The 26,966-nt window shown below is 38.5% G+C and overlaps 1 protein-coding gene and 1 pseudogene across 1 annotated transcript in view; both read left to right on the forward strand.

Annotated features, from left to right (window-relative positions):
• Nucleotides 1-21,368, forward strand: part of LOC111144455 (general transcription factor IIE subunit 2) — a 63,753-nt gene extending 42,385 nt beyond the window's left edge. The window contains exons 6-8 of the mRNA XM_022498771.1: nucleotides 969-1,062; nucleotides 19,500-19,615; nucleotides 20,853-21,368. Of these exons, the coding sequence (XP_022354479.1) occupies nucleotides 969-1,062; nucleotides 19,500-19,615; nucleotides 20,853-20,969 (327 nt within the window). The 3' untranslated portion in view covers nucleotides 20,970-21,368. The remainder of the gene's footprint in view (nucleotides 1-968; nucleotides 1,063-19,499; nucleotides 19,616-20,852) is intronic.
• Nucleotides 16,164-16,916, forward strand: LOC111144558 (annotated as a pseudogene).
• Nucleotides 21,369-26,966: the final 5,598 nt, after the last annotated feature.

A 26,966-nucleotide genomic window follows, 5' to 3' on the forward strand; every position in this document is an offset into this window, starting at 1 on the left:
TGGGATCGAGTCCCACATTGGGCTCCTTGTCCAGCAGGGAGCCTGCTTCTCTCTCTGCCTCTGCCTGCTGCTCTGCCTGCTTGTGCTCTCTCTCTCTGACAAATAAAGAAATAAAATCTTAAAAAAAAAAAGGAATATCTTTGTATAACAACAGATTCATAGACTGTTAACCTATATTAACGAAGATGTGCTTGAGGACACCATATTTAGAAAGTTAATACCCTCTAATCAATTCGTTGTTTCAACATCTGGATACCTGTATTGAAAACGTCCTTCATACGGGACTGGAAGAGATTATGCTGAGTGAAATAAGTCAAGCAGAGAGAGTCAAGTATCATATGGTTTCACTTATTTGTGGAGCATAACAAATAACATGGAGGACGTGGGGAGCTGGAGAGGAGAAGGGAGTTGAGGGAAATTGGAAGGGGAGGTGAACCATGAGAGACTATGGACTCTGAAAAACAACCTGAGGGTTTTGAAGGGGCGGGGGGCGGGAGGTTGGGGGAACCAGGTGGTGGGTATTGGGGAGGGCACGTATTGCATGGAGCACTGGGTGTGGTGCAAAAACAATGAATATTGTTACCCTGAAAAAAAATTAAAAAAATAATAAAAAAAAAAAAAGAAAACGTCCTTCATATTATTAAAAAAAAAAAAAAAAGACTCCAGTGGGCCCAAATCATAACTGAAAAATAGATTGAATTTTTTGGGTTTTTTTCCCCCCCAAAATAAGTAACTTCTTTTTGTACTTTGGAAGATCTCTAAGAATAAAAGTCCTAAAATACCAATATGTAAAATAGTGAGAACTGCTCATGAAAGAAACTTAAGAACTAAAATTAGGTGCATTAGACACTAATGCTATAACTGAAGGTTAAAATAAATGGGAATCCGTTGTTGTTTTAAAAAAACAAATCTTTTGAGGTGAGGTAATTTGGAGTTAACTGAAAAAAATTTTTTTTTAATCTTTTAAGGCTTTAGGGGACCAGATACTATTTGTAAATCGTCCCGATAAGAAGAAAATTCTTTTCTTCAATGATAAGAGCTGTCAGTTTTCTGTGGATGAAGGTGAGCCTTTCTGTTTAATTTTCAAGTATGTTAGAAATATAGGGTGACAAAATTTATATTTATAATCCAGTTATAACTCAAATTTTGTAGTAGTGCTTTTTAGCTTTATCATCTCTTAGAGCACAGCTAATAATCTTACCACTAACATTGTTTCTCAGAATGCCATTTGAAATATGTCATTTGAAAGATTTTTGGTTGATTTTGCTTGTAATCATAGTATCAGTAGGTTGTGATATCTTACGTTTATAGCTCAGCTGTACCAAATAGTTTATTTCTTTAGTTCTGTTATTTTACAAATATTACTTCATATCTTGATATGAAAGCTTGATGCAGAATGAGAAAAAACAAACTTTTGTTGGTGACTGATAACTCTTAAATAACTTGTGAGTCTTTTGGTTATCAGATTGGATAGGCAAGATTACTTTTTTCTGACTATTGTAGAGTCAGATGCTAAGCTTCTGTTGAATCTTATACTAAATGTGTGATGCCTATATTTTGAATTTTAGGTATTTTATTTCAGGGGCACGTGGGTGGCTCATTTGGTTGAGTTTCTGACTTGATTTTCGCTTAGGTCATGATCTCAGGGCTGTGGAATTGAGCCCTGCATTGGGCTCCCCACTCAGTTGGGCGTCTTCTTGAGATGCTCTCTCTTCTCCTTTTGTCCACCACCCACCCCACCTCGATTTGGTGTGGGCTTTGTCTTTCAAATAAATATAATCTTTTAAAAAATATTTCGTCAGTATTTGACAGGTAAAATAGTTAAACAAGGGTTTATTCATGGGAAATCTCTACTATAGTAGAAATTAGAAATAGTAGCAATCTCTACTATAGTGGAAGTTCTCATTTAGACAAATCTATTTTACTGTAAATTTGTATTTGTATTAATTTTGAACCTAATTAAATATCATTTTAATGATAAAACTTGAGAAGTAAAACAGATACCAAAAAATTCTAATAATATAGAATTATATAAGATAAAAAAGTAATATTAGATTCCAAATAGTGAAAACTTGCTATGCCTGCCTGGTAGTCCTAGTGACTGTTTTTTATTGTATTGAATAAAAGAGATTCTGCTGAAGAAATGGTTTTGTATAAAAAATGCCCATATAATTCTTGTCCTTTTAGTAGCCCATACATTTTTTATTATATTTTTGTAATTTGTACTATGTAAGTTTTTCTTTCATGTTATCTGGCTGTAGATATTCAGGCTTATGGTGCTAGTAGATAGGAGTTTAGTTAACCTGAAGTTACTTAGATGACCATGATTTATCTGAGGAAATAGAATGTTGTGTTTTGGTGGAAAATTGTGATTGAGAGCACTTTGTATGCAGTTGGTTCTCAGTAAATAACTTTACTGTAATAGTAAATTTGTAACTTTAAAAAACTGTTTTCAAAGTATTCCAGCTATTCTGTATTGTATTTTCTAATATAAGGTAAGCTTCTTTATTAATAAATATTAATAAATCTTTACGTTACAGTAAAAATTTACTGTAAATTTGTAACTTTAAAAAATTGTTTTCAGAGTATTCCAGTTATTCTGTATTATATTTTCTAATAAATAAGGTAAGCTTCTGTATGTAAGTAAGGGAGTAGTGAACTTCTTTTGTACATTGTAATGATAGGTGCTCATTTAAGAAAGGTTTGGCTTAGCAGTTTTTGTGTTGCTTGAGTCTCCTTTATTTACAGTTTTGCTTTTATGGAAACTTTCATACTTCTCAAATTGACTTGACCCTTCAAAAAAATGTAGAGGTGGATTGATCTTTAAGATACTTATAAGTTTTAATAAAAATAGCTGATTCCTTTATTCTTTGGCATAGTTAATTAATCCATTTGAAAAATAAGTGCAGTATTAAAACATAAGTATCATGTGTTCAAGTAGGAAGATCTTACAGTGAAAAGCAGATATGTATTCCTTTCACTAATTTGAGTCCCTTTGATTTGTGGCACTACTTGTTTTATTTTAATTCTTTGAGTGGTTGTTCCCTTATTTTATTAAATAATAGGCTTATATTTTTATTTCTTGATTTTTCAGCTTGAAGTATTATAATGACTTATTCTTATGTTGCTGATTATACCTGCTGTCTCTCTTCACTTTCTAATATAGTATAGTACTAGTTTAAGTTTCTCTGCCATTTTCTTGGTACCTTTAAAATTAAAATAACTGAATGTTTCCAGGGAAATTTTAGTGTTAAGTCTGCTCTGCAGATGGCAGTATAGTGCAGCATAGCTGTAGATGTTCAGCTTGCCAGATGAGGTTGCAGTAGCTCTCTAAGAAAAGGATAAAACTCTAGGATTTCTTGATAATAATTCATTGGAGAAACTTTAAGAGAATACTTTCTGTTCCTCTATATCCTCACACTAATCGTTATACCGAGTCATTGGTATTTTCTGTCCCCAGTGCAATTTTTCTGTAGATATCACTGTTTTAACTTTGCTCAGCCTTTTCCTGTTTGTGTACCTTTCTGTTTCTTAACATTACCCTGTTTTCATTTGCCATTTTGTATGGCCTTTGTTAGTTTAAACTCTTCCCATCTCATTATTACTTGACTTATAAGGACAAGATGAGGATTTTCTCCCTCCCTTCCTTCCTTTATTTGAGGGGGTGGGCAGAAGGAGAGGAAGAGAGAGTCTTAAGAAGATGCTGAGCACGGAGCCCGATGCAGGCAGGGTTCAGTCTCACGAACCTGAGATCGTGACCTGAGTCAAAACCCAAGAGTCAGACGCTTAACTGACTGAGCCACCCAGGCACCCCAAGATGAGGATTTTCACTTTTTCCCACTCAGATTATACAAGTAACCATATATGCTTGTTAGTAAAATCCCACTTATCTGGAAATAAGTTGTATAAGTTGCTTGATGTTTATTTTTCTAGTTTACTTTTTCTCAGATAATCTCTAAGACTGTATGGCTATTTAGTATTCCGTTATGTAAGTGTACCTGATGAATGAATTTTTTAAGTACTTAATAATGCTGCAGCAAATATTCTTACACCCTTTACATGCTGGAGATGTGTATGGTTTTTTTTTTATTAATGAAATAGGCATATATATCAGAAGGTATGGGAGGGGAAATTGATAAATTATTTTTGCATCTTGGGGCGCCTGGGTGGCTCAGTGGTTAAAGCCTCTGCCTTCAGCTCAGGTCATGATCTCAGGGTCCTGGGATCGCGTCCCGCATCGGGCTCTCTGCTCAGCAGGGAGCCTGCCTCCTCCTCTCTCTCTGCCTGCCTCTCTGCCTACTCGTGATCTGTCTGTCAAATAAATTAAAAAAAAAAAAATTATTTTTGCATCTATTAAGTCTTTGTTGTTGTAGACTTATTTAATAGGTGTTGAAGTATATTACTAGGTTTCCTAATATTGACTGTCCTTGTACTCCTAGAATAAATAACCCTTTTTTAACTATATATTTCTGGACTCTTTTTCTATGTATCTGAAGGGTTTTTGCTTTAGTATCCAGTTTTTTTTTTTGTTCACTTTCTCAGGGTTTGGTTTGTGTGTGATGCTGGATACATCAAAAGAGAATTATAGTTTTCCTTTTTCTTTCCATTTTTTCCTTAAGAGAATATTTGATTCCTTGAAGATTTGAACACAAACAGAGTGTCTCTGTCTTGTTGCTTCTTGGACAGTATTCTTTGTATCTTCTTTGGTTATGTCCATCATTAAGTTTCCCACCTCATAAATTAATGTTGATAATCTCTGCTTTCCTAAAATCATCCACTGTTAATTTTCAGATTTAATAGCATATACTTTTTGCAGAGTATAGCCCCAGAATTTAATTTTTTTCTGTACTTTTCCCTTTTTATTGCTAACTTCTTGTATTTGCACATTCTCCCTTACTTCCTTATTATGCTGTGTTGGTATATCTATTTTACTTTTGTTGTTGTATTTTTGTTTTAAAGAAAAACATCTGTCAGATCACCCTTTGCATACTAGTTTTTGACTACTTTCTATGAGTGGTGACTGAACAAACATTTAAAATCTGCCAATTTTTTTTGTTGTTTTAATTTTGCTGTTACTTCCTGGTGGTTTTCCTGCAGAATTCTTGGTTTATAAACATTCTTGACAGTTTTAGTTTAAGGGTTGTATCATAATCATTGTAAAGCATCTCTCTTGGTCATATTTAATATTCTTTTACTTTGAAGTCTGGCTTTATCTTACATTCTTTTAATCCCTTCCCTTTTTTTGGACTGATACATTTTTGCCCATCCTTTTACGATGTACCCTGTCTTCTTTTGTTTAAATGTTTCCTTTGTAATTGGCATGTAGTTGGTTTTAACTTCTTGAAGTGTCATTTTATATTAATTACCTTTTTTACATGATATATTGTCCCATTATTTGTTTGGGAAGTATAATTTTGGGAGGTTGTCATATATAGAGTGATTCTTTGTATCTCTAATTTCCTTAAACTATAGATATCGTGGGGCGCTTGGGTGGCTCAGTGGGGTAAAGCCTCTGCCTTTAGCTCAGGTCATGATGTCAGGGTCCTGGGATCAAGCCCCACATCGGGCTCTCTGCTCAGCGGGGAGCCTGCTTCCTCCTCTCTCCCTGCCTACCTCTCTACTTGTAATCTCTGTCTATCAAATAAATAAATAAAATCTTTTAAAAAAAAAAAACTATAGGTATCATTTTATCAACTTTGTTCTTTGTTTTTATTTCCTAGTTGACACTTTCTGGGATTTTGGTAGCAATCTGTTATTGTGTATATTCATGAATTCACTTACTCAACAAGACTTCACTTATTCAGCAAGTATTTACCGATGTCGTATTATATGCCCCAGTCATTTTGCTAAATGCAGGAGATACAGTAGTGAACAAGGTAGACAAGCCTCTGCCTTTGTAGACTTCACATTCTAAAGGATAGGGTAAACAATATAAAAATAAAACATGATGACAGATTGTATCAAATTCTAGAAAAGAGACAATTGAAGTATGTGCAAGTTGGTAAAGCACTAGGAGGTGTGGAACTCAGTGAAGAAGGCTGTGAAAGAATGAGATGGAATAGCCTTGATACGGGTGCCGTTGTGGGGGAAGTGGGGCTCAAGCAGAGTATAATAAAGGCAAAGGCTGTAGTAAAGACTTTGATTTTTTTCATAGACCTGTGGTTTTTAATCCTTAAGTCTGATTCAGTGACGCCTGAGGAACAAATATTTTCTAACATGTTCTTTGCTCTTGTAAAATAAAATTTCCAGATGATATAACCTACTTTGAGACATAATTTCTTTAAAGTTAGTATAATACAGGGATGCTTGGCTGCCTCAGTCAGTAAAGAAAGTGACTCTTGATCTCAGGGTGGCGAGTTGAAGCCCCCACATTGGGTGCAGAGCTTACTTAAAAAACATAGGGGCTCCCGGATGACTCGGTTAAGTTTCCAACTCTTAATTTCAGCTCAGGTCATGATCTGAGGGCTTTGAGATGAAGCCCCGCGTCTGGCTCTGCACTGGGGGTGGAACCTACCTAAGATTCTCTTTCTCTCTCTCCCTCTGCTGCCCCCACTTAAAAAAAAAAAAAAAAAAAAAAAAAAAGTATGATACCCTAACTGTAACAGAAAGGAGAAATGGAAATTGGGTTTATATTTTATAAATGTATTTCAGTGTTTGTAATTACTCAAGCGTATTTATATTAGATTATAAAAGGGATATAAATAACACAGTTGTTTACATTTATAATCACCATTGAATGTGATGGCTACAAATAGACCAGTACAGGTGTGATGCAGTGCAACCTATCTACCATAGTTAGTGTTTGCCTTAAGTGATAAAGAATTTGTGGCAAAGGTCTGCAAAATACAAAGTGAAGTTTTCCTGAGATTTTCAAAGGTCAATCATACCATATTCTCTATTTATTGTACTTTGTATGTTCCTAGAAAATCATGTGTGTTAAACCAATATAAGAAATATTTTGTTTATATACATAAACAGAATTTGATTCTTATCATCAGCTGGTGTTTTTCATTAATCTCTATACTTTCTTAGAAAGATGGCTGGAAGTAAGAAAGGTTTTTTTAACAATGATGGTGTTGATAATTTGGAGCTGAGTAAACTTTTTGGTGTTGGGGTTGTCGCTGTGCAGTGTAGATGATTACCTGAATCCCAGGCTTCTTTAGGTGCCTGTAGCATACTTTTCCCCAGTGTGACAACCAAAAGTGTATCCAGACATTACCGAAGAAATGTTCCCCAGGAAGCAAAAATATCTGGGTTGAAAATTATATTAAAGGTACAGTTTATGTTTATAATTAAGATAAATTGTCTTCATACTTTTCTTGAATTCTTTTGTTCAGTGCATTCAGTTATAGAGGGTTGTCACCCAGTGAGTAAGGTCTCTGTTCTCGAGCTTTCCTAAAGCTGAGGGAACGTTGACATGGGAACACAGACGGTGGTTCTTGCATACTGTCATTGTGAGATTCGTACAGCACTGTAGACACTGGGGGAATAAGTCATGATCCACAGGAATTTCAGGATTGGGACACTGTTTTTGGAGTTGAAATTGTCAGTATGGCATAAATCACTGATTTTTAAGACACAAGTTGTTTTCTAATGAAATAAGTTGTGTGATTCCAGAGAAAATCCACTGAAAATTGATGCATATCTTAACATTTGTCTTCCTCTCTGTCTCTTTCTCTTTGTTCAAATTTTACTCAAAATGCCCTGTCCTGATTGTATTGATGGAGATTTTTTTTTAAGATTTTATTTATTTATTTGACAGAGATTACAAGTAGGCAGATAGGCAGGCAGAGAGAGAGGGGGGAAGCAGGCTCTCCACTGAGCAGAGAGCCCGACATGGGGCTCGATCCGAGGACCCCAGGACCATGACCCGAGCAGAAGGCAGAGGCTTTAACCCACTGAGCCATCCAGGCACCCCTTGATGGAGATTTATGTGTTAGCCCAGTAGGTGGCAGTCTTAGCTAAAGAAGAAATACTGATTGATGAAGCTTTTAGTCACGTTTGAAGACTCACCCTTCATTTTGTGTGTAATAGAAGGAAATGTCTTAAATAAGGTATAATACAAGTAAGAACAGAGCTTATTTATAGTAATTTAGAAAATCAAATAGGTACATGAACACAGAGTAATTGAACTTAGATATTTGTCTTATTTCACAAAGGCATTTATTTCCTTTTATCAGGATCTTATTCATTTAGAGGCAGTATAAATGCCATGGTCAAGATGATTGAATAGTTAATCTGTAGGTTTATATCTTAGATCTGCTCCTTATTAGCTTGGGCAAGGTACTTCTGAGATTTCTCATTTATAAAAGAGAAATAATGGTATATGTCTCATGGTCCTTATGAGAATTAAATGAGTTAAAAATAAATGTGCATAGAGCTTGGAACAGAGCCTGGCATGTAGTAAGACTAATAGTAACAGTAATATTAGCTATTATCAGAAGAATTGGAAATACCAAATAGTACCAGAATACTAGATATTTAAATCTTAACTGGTTATTTATTCATGTTTACTTAGCTGTGTGGTTATTGACTAAGTGGATCTGTAGTCTTATGTTTTGTTAAATGGATAATAAAGAATCAGAGCCAGTTTAGCAGTCTGAGGCCACATTTGCAAAGATCTTTTGCAGTTATAGAATGTTTGTTGGTGTTCCTGGTGAGAAGTCCATGACAGTCTGATTTTTCTTCCATTTCTGCTAACTTGTTCTTTTTTGCTTAGAAACTTAAACAATTTCAGTTTTATCCTTAGAATACAGGGCTTCTCCCAGAAGCTCTTTTCCTGGGGGCTCTTATGCTGTTTTCGTTCATTATTTTTTGATGGCTTTCCATTTTATGGATGTACTTTAAAACAGTTTTTCTTATGCTCCACAGATAGAGATGTAATTTTTATTTTTTGTTCTGCTGTATGCTATTATCAGTAGTATTTGCACATAAATACTTGTGCACTTGCCTGATTATTTCCTTACTGTAGTTTTCTTTAAGTAGAATTGCAAGATCAGAAGATAAGGCATATTTTAAAAATTGTCAACACCTTGCCTATACTGCCTTCTGTAAAGTTTGCACCATTTTTTTGGGACCCATTTACCCTTCACATCAGTATATGAAAAGGTATCCAATTCTGTACCCTCTCCAGTACTAGATGTTTTTAGTTGACTTTGCCAGCCTCATAGAAAATATGGATTATCTTGGATTTGTATTTTCTTGCAATGACTTTATGAAATTAGAGAAAAACATGATTTTTCTTTGTACTTCTGTCAACTATACATTTTTTGTCCTTGCGTACGTTAAAATGTGATTAAATTTGGGTTGCTGATATCTTGCCTTTAAAATTAGGTGCTGTTCACCTGGGTGGCTCAGTCAGTTAGGTGTCTGCCTTTGGCTCAGGTCATGATTCCAGGGTCCTGGGATCGAGCCCCACATATGGCTTCCTGCTCAGTGGGGATCCTGCCTCTCCTGCTCCCTCTGCTTGTACTCTGTCTCTCTCTGTCAAATAAATAAATAAAGTCTTTAAAAAAAAAAATGAGGCCTTGCTTTCCATTGTTCATCTTAAGTATTTATGCAGCTGTGGTACATTTACACAGTACATGTAATATTTAAATACTGAAACAGCACTGAGCTAAGGAAAGGCAGGAATTAATGTAGAAATGTTTTATCAAAAAACCCAGACATTGAAAAAAGATATTGGGGGTGGGGAGAGAATCTTAAGTAGGCTCCATGCCCAGTGCAGAGCCCTCCATGGGGCTCAGTCTTATGACCCTGAGATCATAAAATGAAGTCAAGAGTCAGGTGCTTAATCAACTGAGCCACTCACATGCCCCCATTGAAGAGTTTTTTTATTCAGGGATTTTCCTCTGAAAATAGCCCAAGCAACATGTTTTTTAGCAAAGAAAGTAGTTAAATTTTGTTTTTTTGTTTTTTTGTTTTTTTGTTTTAAAGATTTTATTTATTTATCTGTCAGAGAGAGAGAGGGAGAGAGAGCGAGCACAGGCAGACAGAATGGAAGGCAGAGGCAGAGGGAGAAGCAGGCTCCCTGATGAGCAAGGAGCCCGATGTGGGACTCGATCCCGGGACGCCAGGATCATGACCTGAGCCGAAGGCAGCTGCTTAACCAACTGAGCCACCCAGGCGTCCCTAAATTTTGTTTTAATGTACTTTCAGTTTCACTGTGCCATTAAAGTTTATATTGTGTATTTTTTTTGGTGGTACATTAATTAGCTTTCTAGACCATTACTGTCACTGTTAGCTTTCTAGCTTCCTAGACCATTGTTATCACTATTCTATCAGGTATTACTGCTTCTGTGATTGTGTCATAAGAGGCCTGAAGTCTATAAGCTCTATACATACAAAGTAGAAAGAGTAGTTTCAGTCTTCAAGGAACTGAAACTTGGCAATGCTGCTAATATAGATGCTTGGTTAAGAGTGTATTGACTGAAAAGTACCATTGTGTAAATGATGTTTTTATCGTATATGTACTTTTATTCTCTTTATCTTTTTTTTCATGCAGAGAAAAGTATAGTTTGTTATACAGTTATGTAATATTCATTCTAGATAAAAGACAGTTTTACATATTGATAGAATTTAACAAGTCATGGGTTAAAATGATTAAACTATTCTTTTTTGGGTGACATACTTCAGCAGCTGTGGTAAATTTGACAGAAATTCTGGCTTGGTATTTATTTATTTATGTTTAAAGATTTTATTAGAGAAAGAGAGAGTAGGGGGAGGGGCAGAGGAGAGGGAAAGAAGAATCTCCAGCAGACTCCCCACTGAGTGTAGAGCCTGACAGGGCTGGATCTCACAACCCTGAGATCATGACCTGAGCTGAAATGAAGACAGATACTTAACCAGCTGAGCTACCCAGGCACCTTTGGTATATATTCTAAAATGTTGTGGGTACCTGGGTGGCTCAGTGGGTTAAACATCTGCCTTCAGCTCAGGTCATGATCCTGCAGTCCTGGGATCAAGTCCTACATCAGGCTCCCTGCTCAATGGGGAGTCTGGTTCTCCCTCTGTCTCTCTCCCCTGCTCGTGATCTCTCTCTCTCTCAAATAAATACATAAAATCTTAAACAACAACAGCAACAATATTGTATGCGTTCTTGGAATTAGAATGATGTTTTTATTGCTGAGTTGGAAGCTTGACCTGAAGGTATTTTCTCTCACATAAGCCGGGCAGAGCTAGTTGCATTAATCATATCCTTCTTTAGCCAAAAAAAGTGAATAGTTGGGAATTTCTGGCTTCCACTTAAAATGAAGAAAGCTGGAGAGAGCATTGTTGCACTCTTACAGCAATAATAATCCTAGACAGCTGCAAATTTATAGTTTTCTTGAATCCATCAGAGAGCTGAGGTTGTAGGACAACCAGCTAACCTGAAATCTAAGGAAAGACAGGCGCCTCCAGGAAAAGATGGGATGCACGTACTTGTTTACCTGGGACAGACAAAATGAACACCACTCAGAAGAATGCAGTTAAAAATTTTAATGAACTGCTAAAGACTTAAATTGGACTAGCAAGAATATACAGAATCCTTGGGGGCTGAGAACACATGGGAAGGGAATTCATACCTACTTGCAGACTTTCTTCCATAGACTTCCCTGGATGCTTATAGAATAGAGTATAGAGTAGGTACTGTCCTCATTGGGTATCTATAGGAAAGACACGAAGCCCTGTCTGGGTCCTTCTTCCTGCCTCTCTGCTGTGAGACAAAAGCCTCAAACTGCAGTGGAAATGGAACAGTAAGAAACCTTCCACCCCTGGGGAAGGGGCAGGAACATGTGCTTTAGCACAGCGGGATGGGCAGGAACATTGAGAAGGCCATGTTCCTGATACCAGGCACATAGTACTTGGCTGTGACCAAGTCTTAGTCAGAATTTCAGAGAACTCCCACTCCATATGAGGCTAAGAGAAATAGAGTAATTGGTAACAGTGGAATTCTGTGAGCGTTGCAGGAGCTTGGAGGCAGAGAGACCATATGAGATGCAGTTTAAATGGAAGACCTAGGGGCGCCTGGGTGGCTCAGTGGGTTAAGCCGCTGCCTTCGGCTCAGGTCATGATCTCAGGGTCCTGGGATCGAGTCCCGCATCAGGCTCTCTGCTCAGCAGGGAGCCTGCTTCCCTCTCTCTCTCTCTCTCTGCCTGCCTCTCCGTCTACTTGTGATCTCTCTCTCTGTCAAATAAATAAATAAAATCTTTAAAAAAAAAAATAAATAAATAAAATAAAATAAATGGAAGACCTAGAACTGTTGGTTGAGTAGACGCTGAGAAACACTCTCTAGCAAACAAGCCTCTACCCTAAACACAAGGTATGGCTAGAGCAATTTGAAGCCTGTGGTGCATTATAGGTATCCATAGCAGCAACATATTCTAGTCCAAGCTCATGTTCTGACAACAGAATGACTACATTCACACTGTAAAGGCCTAGCATAAGGAAATACAGGGTCATATCCAGACACAAAGACTGTTTATCTCAGTTTCAGCTGTCCTACAGAGGGTATCCTGCTTTCAGTGTGTGTGTGTGTGTGTGTGTGTGTGTGTGTGTGAGATAAAGATGAGAAAAGTGATACAGTATTGAGACAAGGGAATTAACAAAATTCTTGAGACACAGGTACTGGAAACTGTTAGACATGGAATTTAAGATTAACTGGTTTATAGGTTAAGGCCTCTGGTAGAAAAGGCAGACAACATGCACAATCAGGTGGGATATTTCAAAGGTAGATAGTATAAGAAAATCAAATGAAAATTTTTTGTTCTTTTATTTTTAAAGATTTTTATTTATTTGAAAGAGAAGAAAACACGGAGAGGGAGAAGCAGACTCCCCGCTGAGCAGGGAGCCCAATGTTGGGCTTGATCTCAGGACCTTGAGACCATGACCTGAGCTAAAGGAAGATGCTTAACCGAGTGAGCCACCCAGGTGCCTGTAAATGAAAATTTTATAAGTGAAAAACACAGTAACAGACTAAAAATGCTTTCAATAAGCTCATCAGTATACCTGGTATAACCAAAGGAGGAATCAATAAACTTGAACATAGCCCCATGCAAATTATGTAAACTAAAATGCAAAGGAAAACTGAAAAGTAGAACATCCATTAGCTATGAGATAATTTCACACGGTCTGAATGTATAATTCAAACCTCAAGAGAAGAGAATATGACAGAAGAAATAATGGCCAAAGATTTTGAAAAACTGTAGACGCCACACCAAAGATCAAGAAGCTCAGAGAGTGAGGCAAGATAATCCCCAAAGCAAGTGACAAGAAAAGCACCCAGGCGTTTACATTCAAACTGCTAAAAATTGATGATGATGAGAAAATACTGAAGGCAGTTAAAGGGAAAAAGAGCAGCTGCAGACTTGTCATTTGAACTTGTGGAAACCAAAAGACGATGCAGTGACATCTTTCACGGATTGAAAGGGAAAAACTTTTTTTTTTTCCTTAAAGATTTTATTTATTTCTTTGGCAGAGAGAGAACGCAAAAGCAGAGGGAGAGGGAGAAGCAGGCTCCCCGCTGAGCAGGGAACCTGATGCGGGACTCGCTCCTAGGGGACCATGAGATTGTGACCTGAGCTGAAGGTAGATGCTTAACCATCTTAGCCACCCAGGTGCCCCAAAAGGGAAAAACTTTAAACCTAGAATTCTGTACCCAACAAAACCAATCTTTTTTCTTTTTTAAAGGATTTTATTTTGTTAAGGATTTTATTTATTTGAGAGAGAGAGAATTGAGAGTGGGGGGAGGGGCAGAGGAAGAGGGACAAGCAGACTTCCCACTGAGCAGGGAGTTGGAATGCGGGGCTCTAATCCAGGACCCCGAGATCATGACCCGAGCCAAGGCAGATACTTAACAGACTGAGCCACCCAGGCGCCCTAAAACCAATCTTTTAAAAACGAAGGATCTCTTTTTAGGGTAATAGTCTCATGGTATCACAGAAACTGAGATAAGTCATTGTCATAAGACCTGCATTACCAGATTCACTAAGGAAATTCAGGCAAAAGGGATGTGATACTTGGACCTATACAGATAAGCAGTATGTTGTAAATAGAAGGTTAATATAAAATTCATGTTTTTCTAATTAAAATATTTTAGAATGTCTATTAAAAATTAAAAACTTACAATTTTTTTCTTTCCTTTTTTTTTTTTTTTTTTAAGATTTTATTTATTTGTCAGAGAGGGAGAGAGATCGAGCGAGCACAGGCAGACAGAATGGCAGGCAGAGGGAGAAGCAGGCTCCCCGCCGAGCAAGGAGCCCGATGTGGGACTCGATCCCAGGACGCTAGGATCATGACCTGAGCCGAAGGCAGCTGCTTAACCAACTGAGCCACCCAGGCGTCCCTACAATTTTTTTCTTACTAATCACTTTGAGCTCAAGGGGCACCTGGGTGGTTCAGTCAATTAAGTCTCTGACTCTTGATCTCAGCTCAAGTCTTGATCTTAGGATTGTGAGTTCAAGCCTTGTGTTGGGCTCCATATATGGAGCCTACTTAAGAAAAAAGAAAAGGGGTGCCTGGATGGTTCCGTTGGTTAACCATCTGCCTTCAGCTCAGGTCCTGGGATTGAGTCCCACTTCGGGCTCTCTGCTCAGCGGGGAGTTCTGCTTCTCCCTCTGTGCCCCCTCCCTCTTGTGTTCTCTCTTGCTCTCTCTCTCTCTCTGAAATAAAATATATATATATATAAAAAAAAGATAACTGATTATAAAGGAAAATAATTAGGAATATATTTTATGTTTACAGCAAATGTAAAAGTAAAATTTATGACAGCTCAAAGATCAGAGGGAAGGATCGTATTATAACATCTTTTTAAAAATTTTTATTTTTAAAGATTTATTTTAGAACGGATGGGAGTGGGGTAGGGTGGGGAGGGGATAGAATCTCAAGCAGACTATGCACCTGCCGAGCATGGAGCCTAACATGGGCCTCAGTCTCATGACCCTGAGCCAAAATCAAGAATCACATGCTTAACCAACTGAGCCACTGAGGTTCCCCATTATTAAGCGTCTTTATATTATATGTGAACTGGTGTAATTTACTTGCAGCTAAGCTCTGATTGATTAAACGTGTATTATAAACCCTAGGATGACCACTAAAACCATTGTTTTAAAGAAGTAACTATAGTTAAAAATACTGTATTATACATTTGAAAGAGAGTAGATCTTAAAAGTTCTTATCATAAAGACAAAAATGGTAATAGTAGTGGCATCTGTGTGGCACGGTCAGTTAAGCATCTGCCTTCACTGTAGGTTATGATCTAAGGGTCCTGGGATTGAGCACCACATTGGGCTCCCTGCTCAGTGGGGAGTCTGCTTCTCCCTCTGTGCTCTCCCTCTCTCTCTCTCTCTCAAATAAGTAAATAAAATCTTTTTAAAAAATTATAATTGTGTGGTGATGAGTGTTAAATTACTTTGGTAATTTTGTTATATATGCATGTATCAAATCATTGTGTTCTGCATCTAAACCTAATTCAGTGTTAAGTGTCAATTATATCTTAATAAGTATATTGTGCCAATAGCAGGTATAAAATGTAATGAGAGAAAATATATTCACTTGATCCAAATGAACACAGAAACGGAAAAAACAAGAAGTACATGGAATAGAAAGGGTAAGATGATGGATTTTATTCCAGCCATTATTATTATGTTGAATGTAAATCATTTAAACATACTAATTAAGACTTTGATCTGTTTTAACATCCAAAATCATCTAACATACTTTCTACTGTTAAATTGTTCAAACATAGTAATTGAGAGAGATGTAAATTGTCTAAACATAATAATAAAGACACAGATTTTCAGATTGGATACAAAAGCAAGACCTGGATATATGCTGTCTGTAAGAAACTTACTTTAAATATGAAAACGTGGGTTAAAAGTAATGTACTGATACAGCCGCTGTGGAAAGCAGTATGGATATTCCTCAGAAAGTTAAAAATAGAACTATGCCAGCATCCAGCAGTCCGTATTTACCCAAAGGATACAAAAACACAAACTCTGAGGGATATATGCACTTTCCTGCAGCATTATTTCCAATAGCCAAGATACGGAAGCAGCCCAAGTATTCATCGACTGATGAGTGGATAACGAGGATGTGGTGTAGCCTGGGTGGCTGTAGCCCAGGGTGGCCCGTGGAGGGTGGCCTGACCCCAGCTCTGGTTTCTGGGCCTCATGTGGCTGGCCACCATGCTGGGCTCGCACCCACACTTCTAGGAACCTGAGGTCAGCTGCTGGGGAAAATACTGTCTTTTTGACTTGAACATTGTCTTATGGGTGCTGGGAGCCCTGTACTTGGCCACTTGCCTCTGGAACTGGGGTGAGAAGGGCGGTCTTTCCAACATCTCAGCGCCGACGGATCTGGGAGGCCTTGACCTTGTGTGGCTGTTTGTAGTGGTTGGAAGTGTGTTGGTGCTGGGCTTTGGTGGTGGCATTGGGGCTCTCTGGGAAAACACCTTCCTGCTCCAGGTTTTTTCATGATTCTCAGCTACATTTTCTTCCTGGAGCTGGCATCAGGGATCTTAGTTTTCGTATGGGATTCGAGACCAGCTCACTTTCTTCCATCAGTAACAATGGAAAAAAATCTCTGCTCGGGAATATTGGTTTTGCCGTAGAGCCCGAGGGCCTGGTGGTTGGCACCTTCATCTGTATTTCAGCTGCACTAACTTGAACCTGAGCCAGGAGTGCTGCAAGGTCCCCTTCTCCTGCTACATCAGGGACCCAGCAGAAGATGTCTTTGGTGTGCAGCTACAATAGCCAGCTCACGCTGGAGCTGGAGTGGCCGCACTCTGTCCATACAAAGGCCAGTTTGAGAAGTGGCTGCAAGACAGCCTTACTGTTGTTACCGGGGTCTTTGTGGGCATCACCCTCCTTCAGATCTGTGGTATCTGCCTGGCCCAGAACCTTGTGAATGCCATCAAGGTAGTGAAGGCCAGCCAGTGAGGCTGCCACACTGGTGCACAGGGAGCCCCCATCCCGACTCCTGTTGGGTGGTGGGCTCCTAAGGGGATTGGGAAAGGTACAGCGGAGAGGGTGTGGGCCAGATGGGGTGGGAGGGGTCTGCCATATCCCCACCCAGGCTGGGACACACTGCTCTGCATGGCTGTGTGAGGCAGGCTTGGGGCCTGCTGTTGCCTGGGACACAGCTTCATGAAGCAGCTGCAGAGTTGTCTTCTCTACTAGCTGTGACCTTGACCCTGCCCAGAGCCCACTTCAGGCTCACTGCCTTAGACTCTAAAATGGGCCCAAGAATTTTCTCTCCCTTGCTTGCCTCTCTAGATCAAACATGTTGATGGCTAGAAACTACTCAAATAAAAAAAACCTTAACCTTGCCGCCCCCCACCAAGATACTATTTGTGTGTGTGTGTGTGTGTGTGTGTGGCTCCGTGCTCAGCAGGGACTCTGCTTCTCTCCCTTTTCCTCTCCCTCTGTCCTATCCTCTCCCCACCCCCCGCCCACTCATGCTCTGGTGTGTGTGTGCACGCTCTCCCAAATAAAAAGAAAATTTATAGAATTTTAGTTTTTTCTATTTTACATAAATGAGATGACCCTGTATCTGTTAGCCAATCCTTTCTCTTAGGTATTTTATACTGCTTTCGTTAGAGGGGTTAGCATCCAGAAATAAAAGATGATAGAGGTTAGATGGTGATAACTATAACAGGTTTAGTTTTTTTTTCTTTGTGGGAGACACATACATTAACTCTAATGTCTACAGCTCTTGAGACAGGTATTATTATCCCTGTTTTGCAGTTCAGGAAACTGAGGCAGAGGGGTAAGTGACTTGCCCCGTGTTACATAGTAAATGGAGTGCCTGGATTCACACCCAGGCCATCTGGTTCCCAGGCTGTACTGTATGAGTCTGCTAATTTTGCATTTCACCGGAAAGATCTGGGCATAGCCAAAACGTGAATGAGTTATTTAGGAATTTAAGAAAAACCTCTTTAATGAGTTTGTTTATTTCCCTTTCTTCTCTGGCATACTTTGTTACACAGCTTTCATTGTTAGCGTAAGCGGGACAGGGATCTCTTCAATTCAGAGGATCCAATCCGAATTGTAAATTCTACATATTCAAATTTGTTAATTTGAAAATTTGTAAATTTTCTTTTCTGTTACAAGATTTCTAAAGCTGTTCCTATTTTATTTACTTTTATAATTTATAAAGAGAATGCCTGACTTTCATGATACTTGGAGATCTGCCAGAATATATCCATCTGCCTTTAAATTTGATATCCCCTAATCATTTGCTATTTTCAGAACTCAAACACCGAACTGACAAAGAACATAGAGCATCTAGGTCTTGGTCTCTAGATAACCTTCTCTGATAAAAGCTGTCAGGACTCCTTGATGAAATGGTTGATTCTAAGTTTGGGGAACTAATAAGATGAGCTTGGAACATCTTTTGGTCCCAGAAAATAAGTGCTCAACAAAACAAAAAATAAGGAAAGCAGTAAAAAAGATACAGCAGCAATCTGAAGGGGCGCTCAATGACCAAAGCCAGGATGTTTGAGTAACAATGACTGTAGTCGATTGTAATCTGTAAAATAAGTATTCATGAGTCCATACTATATCAAATAAACAACTGAACAAATGGAGAATGAATAGTCCTTCCTTACAGTAGAATTCTAATTTATGCATCTGGAAGGAGTGATGGAAATAATTTGCCATTAGGCAAACCCACGAGTAATAATTATAGTCAGGAGCTGTCAGTGGATGCTAAAGTTAGCAATAAGTGTGATGAGAAATGGAGTATTTGCTTAGTCTCAGTAGATTTCCCCATAAGGTCCTCATTAATTAGAGGGAAAAATAATAGATTCATGGTGGAGAAATCCAACAGATATCAGCTTAACCAGCAGTCAGTTTATCAGCCTCAATAATAAGACATTGACATCACGTACCCTTTGCACCGAGAAAGGCGCAACGTCATTTCTGTGATATTCTTGCCAAAAATGTATAACCTCAATTTAATCATGAAGAAATAGTAGACAACCCCAAATTGAAGGCCATTCTATAAAATAACTGACCCAAACTTTGTAAGAGTCTTGATGACCTCTTAGTACCCCATCTCCAGGTTTTCTGGTTTAAAAAGTCTTCTTGTTAATAAACTCTTACAGCTTCTTATCCCCATATAAAATTTTGGTTCCCTGCCTCCCTTCATGTTTCTTCTTACTGATGGTTCTCATATTTATAATAAAATCATTGTAGAATGAGCTCAGAGTGAACAGGAATTTTCAACTATTTCACAGGAGAGAACTGCTTCTCAGACTAAAAGGAGACTGTCAGCAGCAGGGAGTTCTCATGGCGAGGCCCTTCGTTACTGGACTCAGAATAGAACACTGCTGTTCCCAGCCCCTTCTGCTGCTCATGGTCCGGCATTTGAGTGTTCTTGTCTTACTTCCTTTGATTTTATCACGAAGTCTTAGATGTGTTACTTTAGACCAGAGGAGATAATAGCAAGGCCTGGATTTCTATCACAAATGCTATAGCTTGTAAACATCTGTTGTAAAATCCCTGCTATCTTGTTGGCAGAGTTTCAGAAGCTCTGGAGGAGCGTCACGGTGGATTCAATGGATGAGGAGAAAATTGAAGAATATCTGAAGCGACAGGGTATTTCTTCCATGCAGGAATCTGGACCAAAGAAAGTGGTATGTAGTCTCTTGAGGAAACAAAAAAAAGTCATCCTCTGTTCTTTGAGCTGTGAGCCTGCTTCCTGTTCTCTCTGAAGAATGGGTAGTCAGTTCTCTCTTCCAGTTTTTTCGCGGTGTTGTAATTAGTGATCTTGGTCAGACGCAAACCAGATCATGCCTGATTTATTGGGTGCCAGTGGATCTCTGCCCCCAGGTGCTGCGACCCAGGCATGTGAGAGCTTTCCTCATTACCCCTTCCACCACTGTCCTACTAGTAGGGATTACTCTTAAGGTCAGGTCATACTGAACATTTTCTAGTGCCCACATGTTGCCCTCCCAGTTTCTCAAAGGAGCTTGCTTTGTCATCTTGACCTTTAAGACCTCAATTGTGCTTCCTTCCTCCTTGTTCCATGAGTCCCTGTGGTCTTGGTGCCTGATTCCGCCTTAGCCCTGATCACATTGTTGTCCTTGTTGACTTCCAGATTCCTTAGGAACCAGATACTATATAGGTCCAAAGCCTGATCAAAGGACGGATTTGTAATGGAATGGTGACTTGTGAATTACCTTGTACCAGCTTAATCAGTTGTCTGTAGTCCAAGGACAAACCCAGTTTGGGGAATAATTCACCAACACCCTAACTGTAGCTGCTTTGCCCTCACCTTTTCCCTCGTCTACTGTCAGATTTGTAGCTTGCCTTCTTTATGATTTTGTGTGTGTGTGTTTTATTCAGTGAATTTTTAGCATCCCTCAAAGGTTATTTATTGCCTAGTGATCTCCATGAGTTAGTGTAATGGCGGCACTTTATGAGCTATTTTTTCCTATCATTGCTTAGTTTATTGATTTTTTTAAATCGTGATTTTAAATTTCAAGGACACAGAAAACAATGGAGAATAATACTTAAATCTGTGTATATAGCCAGTTGCCAAGTTTGCTCTATCTCTATTTTGCCATATTTACTTCAGATCTTTTTTAAAATCTAAAGATAAAAATGAAAGAGAGCTTTATTACCTCTCTTTTTGATCTGCTTAGTGTTGAGAATAGTTCTGGGGGCTTTCTGTGCCAGCCCCGTTATTCCCGGGGAAGGTGTGCATGTCATCCTGACTCTAGCACTCATCTGTGGTTGGGAGCTGTGGTTGGGGGTTGGCATAGGAAGCTGGGCCCACCGAGCAGGAAGAAAGATTTCCGCACATCGTTAGTAGATCCTTGCTATTCTGCCTTTCTGAGTAGCTGTTTCTGTTTTTACCTTTTCTTGTAGGCTCCTATTCAGAGAAGGAAAAAGCCAGCTTCACAGAAAAAGCGACGGTTTAAGACCCACAACGAACATCTGGCTGGAGTGTTGAAGGACTACTCTGACATTGCTCCTGGCAAATAGCGAACAGTTTGTTCATGAGCAAAGAGTTAACAAAGTCAAGATCTTTTTTGTTGCTGGGCTCTGAAGACGGTCTTCCCATTCTACTTCTTAGGGCTGAGGAGAGGAGCAGTTCAGTTTACAGAACAAGAGCAAATTACCAAACTCAAAGCTTACTTTAATTGAATGGGCTAATGACATATGTGATATTCCCTGTTAACCTTCTGTTACTTCTGGGGAAAAGGCGCTTAGCATGGCGTGCAAGTGTCTTTGCTACTTTTCTCTATTTCTAAGTGGTTCCTGGTTCCTTTTCTCTTCCTTTATTACTTTAGAACAAGTTTGCAGATAAATAGTCTTTTTTTTTTTTTTTTTTTGCAGATAAATAGTCTTGAATGCAATATTTGTTTATTCCAAAAGAACATATTTATAATAAAATCATTGTAGAAGGAACTCTAAGATGTTAGTGAGTTCAGTTTGTTTCTTTCTGTCCTTGGCAATGGCAGACGGTAGCTCCGGTCTTTAACTCCCACAGGATGCATGTTTGCGATGTTGTTGAAGACTGTGATTTGTGCTGTGGTGCTGAGCATATGGATCCCACAGTTGGAACACAAGATGTGCCCCTTGTTAGCAAATGTGACAGTAAAGATACACTACATGTGATTTTTCATGTTTTTTAAAAGCATAAATCAGCATCGAGCTTCTCGGATTTTGTAAGTATGGGCTCATGCCATCTCCAACAAAGATGGATAAGAGTTTTCTTGCCAACTTGAACGTCCTCTTTACCCTGTCTCAATCCTCATGGGATTTGACCCTGAATTTTTTCTGGGGGAGACTCCCTCTGTCTTGCCATCACTGGCAGAGCTCATGAGAGCCATTATCGAAGATGCAGGTTCTTAGCAGTCATGGTGCTATATAGGAAGGAAGTCTGTGTGGTTATTCCAGCCTTCCATGGCAATCTACCTGTTTTCCTCACCTCTGCTTGTTACTTGGGTGGTCCTTTGGGTTGGTTCTTACAGTCTCATTGTAAACTGAAATTGCAGAGGATTTTAAACATAAGATTCAGTCATCTCAAGAAAAGGTGTGATGGAAACCCAGAGCAGTCAGTACTTTGTGCAGATGATGAACTCTTTTGCTGCTTTAGTTCTTTTTATCCTTCTGATTTGGTTCTCATCCATTTACATAAGACTGTTTTCCTTTCCTCTTGTCAGGTAATTTAGAACACTGGGAAATTCATGGGTCTTTGTTACCATGGTTTGTTTGTTTAGTCAATAAGGAGGAACTTTTGATGTCTTATAACATAAAACTAGTTTTCTTGTTAAAAATTCTGAAGCTAGCTTATCTCCAAGTGTCCCTACTTTTGGTGGTCTATACATCTTTCTGTTTTTATTTTTCAGTAATATTGAGGTATAGTTGACATACAGCAGGAGTTTAAGTTGTGTGTACAGAGTAATGATTTGACTTACATATGTTAGGAAATGATAACCGCAGTAAGTTTAGTTAACACTCATCATCTCCTATAGGTCCAAAAAAAATAGAAAAAACATTTTTTTTTCCATGTGGCAAGAATTCATAAAATTTACTCTTGATATATGCCACAGAGGAGGGTTAACTGTCATCATCCCGCTGTACGTCCCATCCCTGTCCCTGTCCTTACTTACCTTGGAACTGAAATTTGTACCATTTGACCACCTCAACCCAATTTCCCCAGCCCCACCCCTGCCTCTGGTAACCGCAAACACAATTTCTGCTATGAGTTCTTATGTTTTTGGTTTCACATATAAGTGAGATCAAATAGTCTTTTCCTTTGTCGTATTTCACTTAGTGTAATGCCCTCAAGGTCAGTCCATGTTGTTTGAAATGGCAGATTTCATCCTTATTACAGCTGAAGTATTCCATTATACAATAATAGTCGATTCCGTCCACATCTTTATCCACTCATCTGACAATAGACGCTTAGCTTGTTTCCATGGGGGTACAGATAGCTCTGATACATACTGTTTTCATTTACTTCGGATGTATTCCCAGAAGTGGGATTGCTAGATCACTTGGTAATTCTGTTTTTAATTTTTTTGAGGAAACTCTATATTTTCTCTATTGGATGTGCCAGTTTGTAATCCCACCATCAGTGCACAAGGGTTCCCTTTTCTCCACATCCTTGCCTGCATTTGTTATTTCTTTTTGATGCTAACCATTCTCATAGTATCAGAATACCTCATTGTGATTTTAATTTGCATTCCCCTAATGATTAGTGATGTTGAACATCTTTTCCTGTGCCTGTTGGCCATTTGTATATTTTCTTTAGAAAAATGTCTATTTCAGGTCTTTTGCCCAGTTTTTAGTTGATTTCTTTCTTTTTTTTTTTTTTTTGCTATTGTAGGAATTTTTATATTATTGAATGTTAACCTCTTACTAGATATATGGTTTGCAAACATTTTTTTCCCAATTCATGTGCTGCTTTTTCATTTTGTTGATTATTTCTTTGCTGTGCTTTTTAGTTTTATATAGTGCCACTTGTTTATTTTTTATTTTGTTCCTTGTGCTTTAGGTGTGATATCTGAAAAATCATTGCTAAGACCCATGTCAAGGAGCTTTTTTCCTGTTTTTTCCCTAGGACTTAAATGGTTTCTACTCTTATATTTAAGTCTTTAATCCATTTTGAATTAATTTCTGGGGGTGGCATAAGATAGAAGTCTAGTTTCATTCTTTTATGTATGTGTACCCAGTTTTTCCAGCACCATTTATTGAAGCAACTCTTTTCTTTATTGAGAGTTCTTGGCTCCCTTATCAGATATTAGTTGATACTATTTGTCGATAACATTTGATACTGTTTCAGTTACTACAGCATTATAATATAGCTTGAAATTTGGAAGTTTGATGCCTCCCATTTTGTTCTTTCTCAGGATTGCTCTGGCTATTGGGTATTTTGTGGTTCCTTATAGATTTTAGGAGTGTTTTTTTCTACTGCAGTAGAAAATGCCATTGGAATCTTGATAAGGATTTCATCAAATCTGTATATTGCTTTGGATAGTATGAACATTTTAACAATGTTTATTCTTCCAGCCATGAACACAGGATACTTTCACATTTATTTATCTTTATTTCTTTCATCAGTGTCTTAACAGTTTTCAGCCTAGAGCTCTTTTACCCCCTTGGTTAACTTTATTCCTAAGTACTTTATGTTGTTTTTGATGCTTTTGAAAGTGGAATTTTCTTGTTTCTTTTTCAGATAATTTGTTATTAGTTTGTAGGAAAGTTGCAGATTTATGCATGTTAATTTTGTTTTCCTGCCAGTTTTACTGAATTTCTTTATTAGATCCAGCAGTTTTTTGGTGGAGTCGTTGGGATTTTCTTTCTATAAAATCATGTCATCTGCAAGTAGGGACAGTTTTACTTCCTTTCTGGTTCTGATGCTTCTTATTTATTTTTCTTTCTTGATTGCTCCGGCTAGCACTTCCAGTACTATGTCAAATAGGATTGGTAAGATTGGGCACCTTTGTCTTATTCCTGATCTTCAAGGAAAAGCTTTTAACCTTTTACCCTTAAATATGATGTTAGCTGTGGGCTTGTCATGTATGGCCTTTACTATGTTGAGGTATGTTCCTTCTGTATCTGATTTGTTGAGTTTTTATCATAAATGGATGTTGAATTTTGTTGTAAATGCATTTTCTCTATCTATTGAGATAATGATTTTTCTTTTATTAATGTCATGTATCACACTGATTTGCATATATTAAGCCGTCCTTGCATCCTAAGGATAAATCCCACTTGATCCTTCTGAAACATCTTTATAATGTGTTGCCAAATTTGGTTTGCCAGTATTTTACTGAGAATTTTTGCATATGTGTCATGAGGGATATTGACCTATATATGTTTTCTAGTGATGTCCTTTTTTGGCTTTGGTACCATTGCCTGTCTTATAAGATGAATTTGGGAGTGTTTTCTCCTCTTTGAGTTTTTGGAAAATTTTGAGAAGGATTGGCATTAATTCTTAAAATCCTTGGTAAAACACATCTTTGAAGACATCTAGTCTTGGGCTTTTCTTTGTTGGGGGATTTTTGATTGCTGACCCAGTTTCTAAATAGTAATTGGTCTCTTTGGATTTTCTACTTACTCTCGATACAGACATGGTAGGTTGTATTTTCCAAAAAAATTTCCCATTTCAGGGAGCCTGGCTGTCTCAGTAGAACACAAAACTCTTGATACTGGTATCCTAACTTAAGCCCCATGTTGAGCATAGAGCTTACTTAGAAAAAAGAAAACAAAACAAGTTTTTTTCTAATTCTTCTAGGTTGTCCAGTTTGGTGTATAGTTGTTCATAGTAGCCTCTTAGGATACTTTGTATTTCCATGGTATCAGTTGTAATGTTTTGTTTTTCATTTATAATTTTGTTGACTTGGAATCTTTTTCTTGGTTAGTCTAGCTAAATGTTTGTCAATTTTATCTTTTCAAAGAACCATCCCCTTGGTTAATCTTTTCCATTTTTCTGTTCTCTGTCATATTAATTTTTAAAAATTTTCACAGCTAGTTTTTTATTATTTACTTATTTATTTATTTGCGAGACAGACAGAATGAGCATGAGCAGGGGGACAGGCAGAGGGAGAAGCAGACTCCCTGCAGTGGAGGGAGCCGTACACAGGCCTCCATCCCAGGACTCTGAGATCATGACCTGAGCCGAAGGCAGGTGCTTAACCTACTGAACCACCCAGGTACGCCTATCATATTTACTCTTGCTTTAATCTTTATTATTTGTTTCCTCCTGTTCACTTTTGGCTCACTTTGTTCTTTTTCTAATTCTTTAATGCTTAGAGTTGGGTTGTTTATTTGAGGTCTTTCTTGTTTTTACTGTAGGTGTTTATTGCTGCGAATTTCCCTTTAAGAACTGCTATTAGGGACGCCTGGGTGGCTCAGCAGGTTAAAGCCTCTGCCTTCGGCTCCGGTCATGATCCCAGGGTCCTGGGATCAAGCCCCGCATCGGGCTCTCTGCTCAGCAGGGAGCCTGCTTCCTCCTCTCTCTCTGCCTGCCTCTCTGCCTACTTGTAATCACTCTCTCTCTGTCAAATAAATAAATAAAATCTTAAAAAAAAAAAACTGCTATTGCTGGCGCCTGCGTGGCTCAGTCAGTTAAACGTCTGCCTTCCACTCAGGTCATGATCCCGGGGTCCTGGGACCGAGTCCCACATCTGGCTCACTGATCAGGAGGGAGCCTGCTTCTCCCTCTCCTTCTGCCTGGCACTCCCCCTTCTTATGTGTATGAGCTCTCTATCTCTCTCAAATTTAAAAAAATAAAACTGCTTTTGCTGCATCCCATAAGTTTTGGTAGATTGTGTTTCCATTTTTGTCTTGTCTCAAGATACTTACTTCTCATTTAGTTTCTTCTTTGATCCACTGGTGGTTCATGAGAGCATTCAGTTTCCATGTATTCGTGAATTTCTCCGTTTTCCTTCTTTTGTTGATTTCTAGTTTCATACCATTGTGGTCAGAGAAGATACTTGGCACGATTTCAACTTTTTTTTTTTTTTTAATTTTATGTATTTGAGAGAGAGCGACACACAGCAAGAGTGGGAACACAAGCAGGGGGAGTGGGAGAGGGAGTAGCTGGCTCCCGGCTGAGCAGGGAGCCTGATGTGGGGCTGGGTCCCAGGACCCTGTTTCATGACCTGAGCTGAAGGCCGACTCTTAACAACTGAGCCACCAGGCGCCCCCTGATATCAACCTTATTATGTCTACTAAGACTTGGGACACCTGGGTGGCTCTGTCAGTTAAGCATCTGCCTTTGGCTCAGGTCATGATCTTGGGGTTCTGGGATTGAGCCCCATATCAGGCTCCCTGCTCAGCGAGAAGTCTGCTCCTCCCTCCCCTTCTGCAGCTCCCCTTGCTTGTGCTCTCCTGCACATACACATTCTGTCTCTATCTCTTAAATAAATAATCTTAAAAAAAAATTTAACTAAGATTTATTTTTTTGGCCCAGCATTTGGTTTATCCTAGAAAATATTCCCTGTGTGTCTGAGAAGAATATGTAGC

The sequence above is a fragment of the Enhydra lutris genome, unplaced genomic scaffold (genome assembly GCF_002288905.1).
Source record: "Enhydra lutris kenyoni isolate GAN:26980312 unplaced genomic scaffold, ASM228890v2 scaffoldscaffold11, whole genome shotgun sequence".
NCBI lineage: Eukaryota > Metazoa > Chordata > Mammalia > Carnivora > Mustelidae > Enhydra > Enhydra lutris.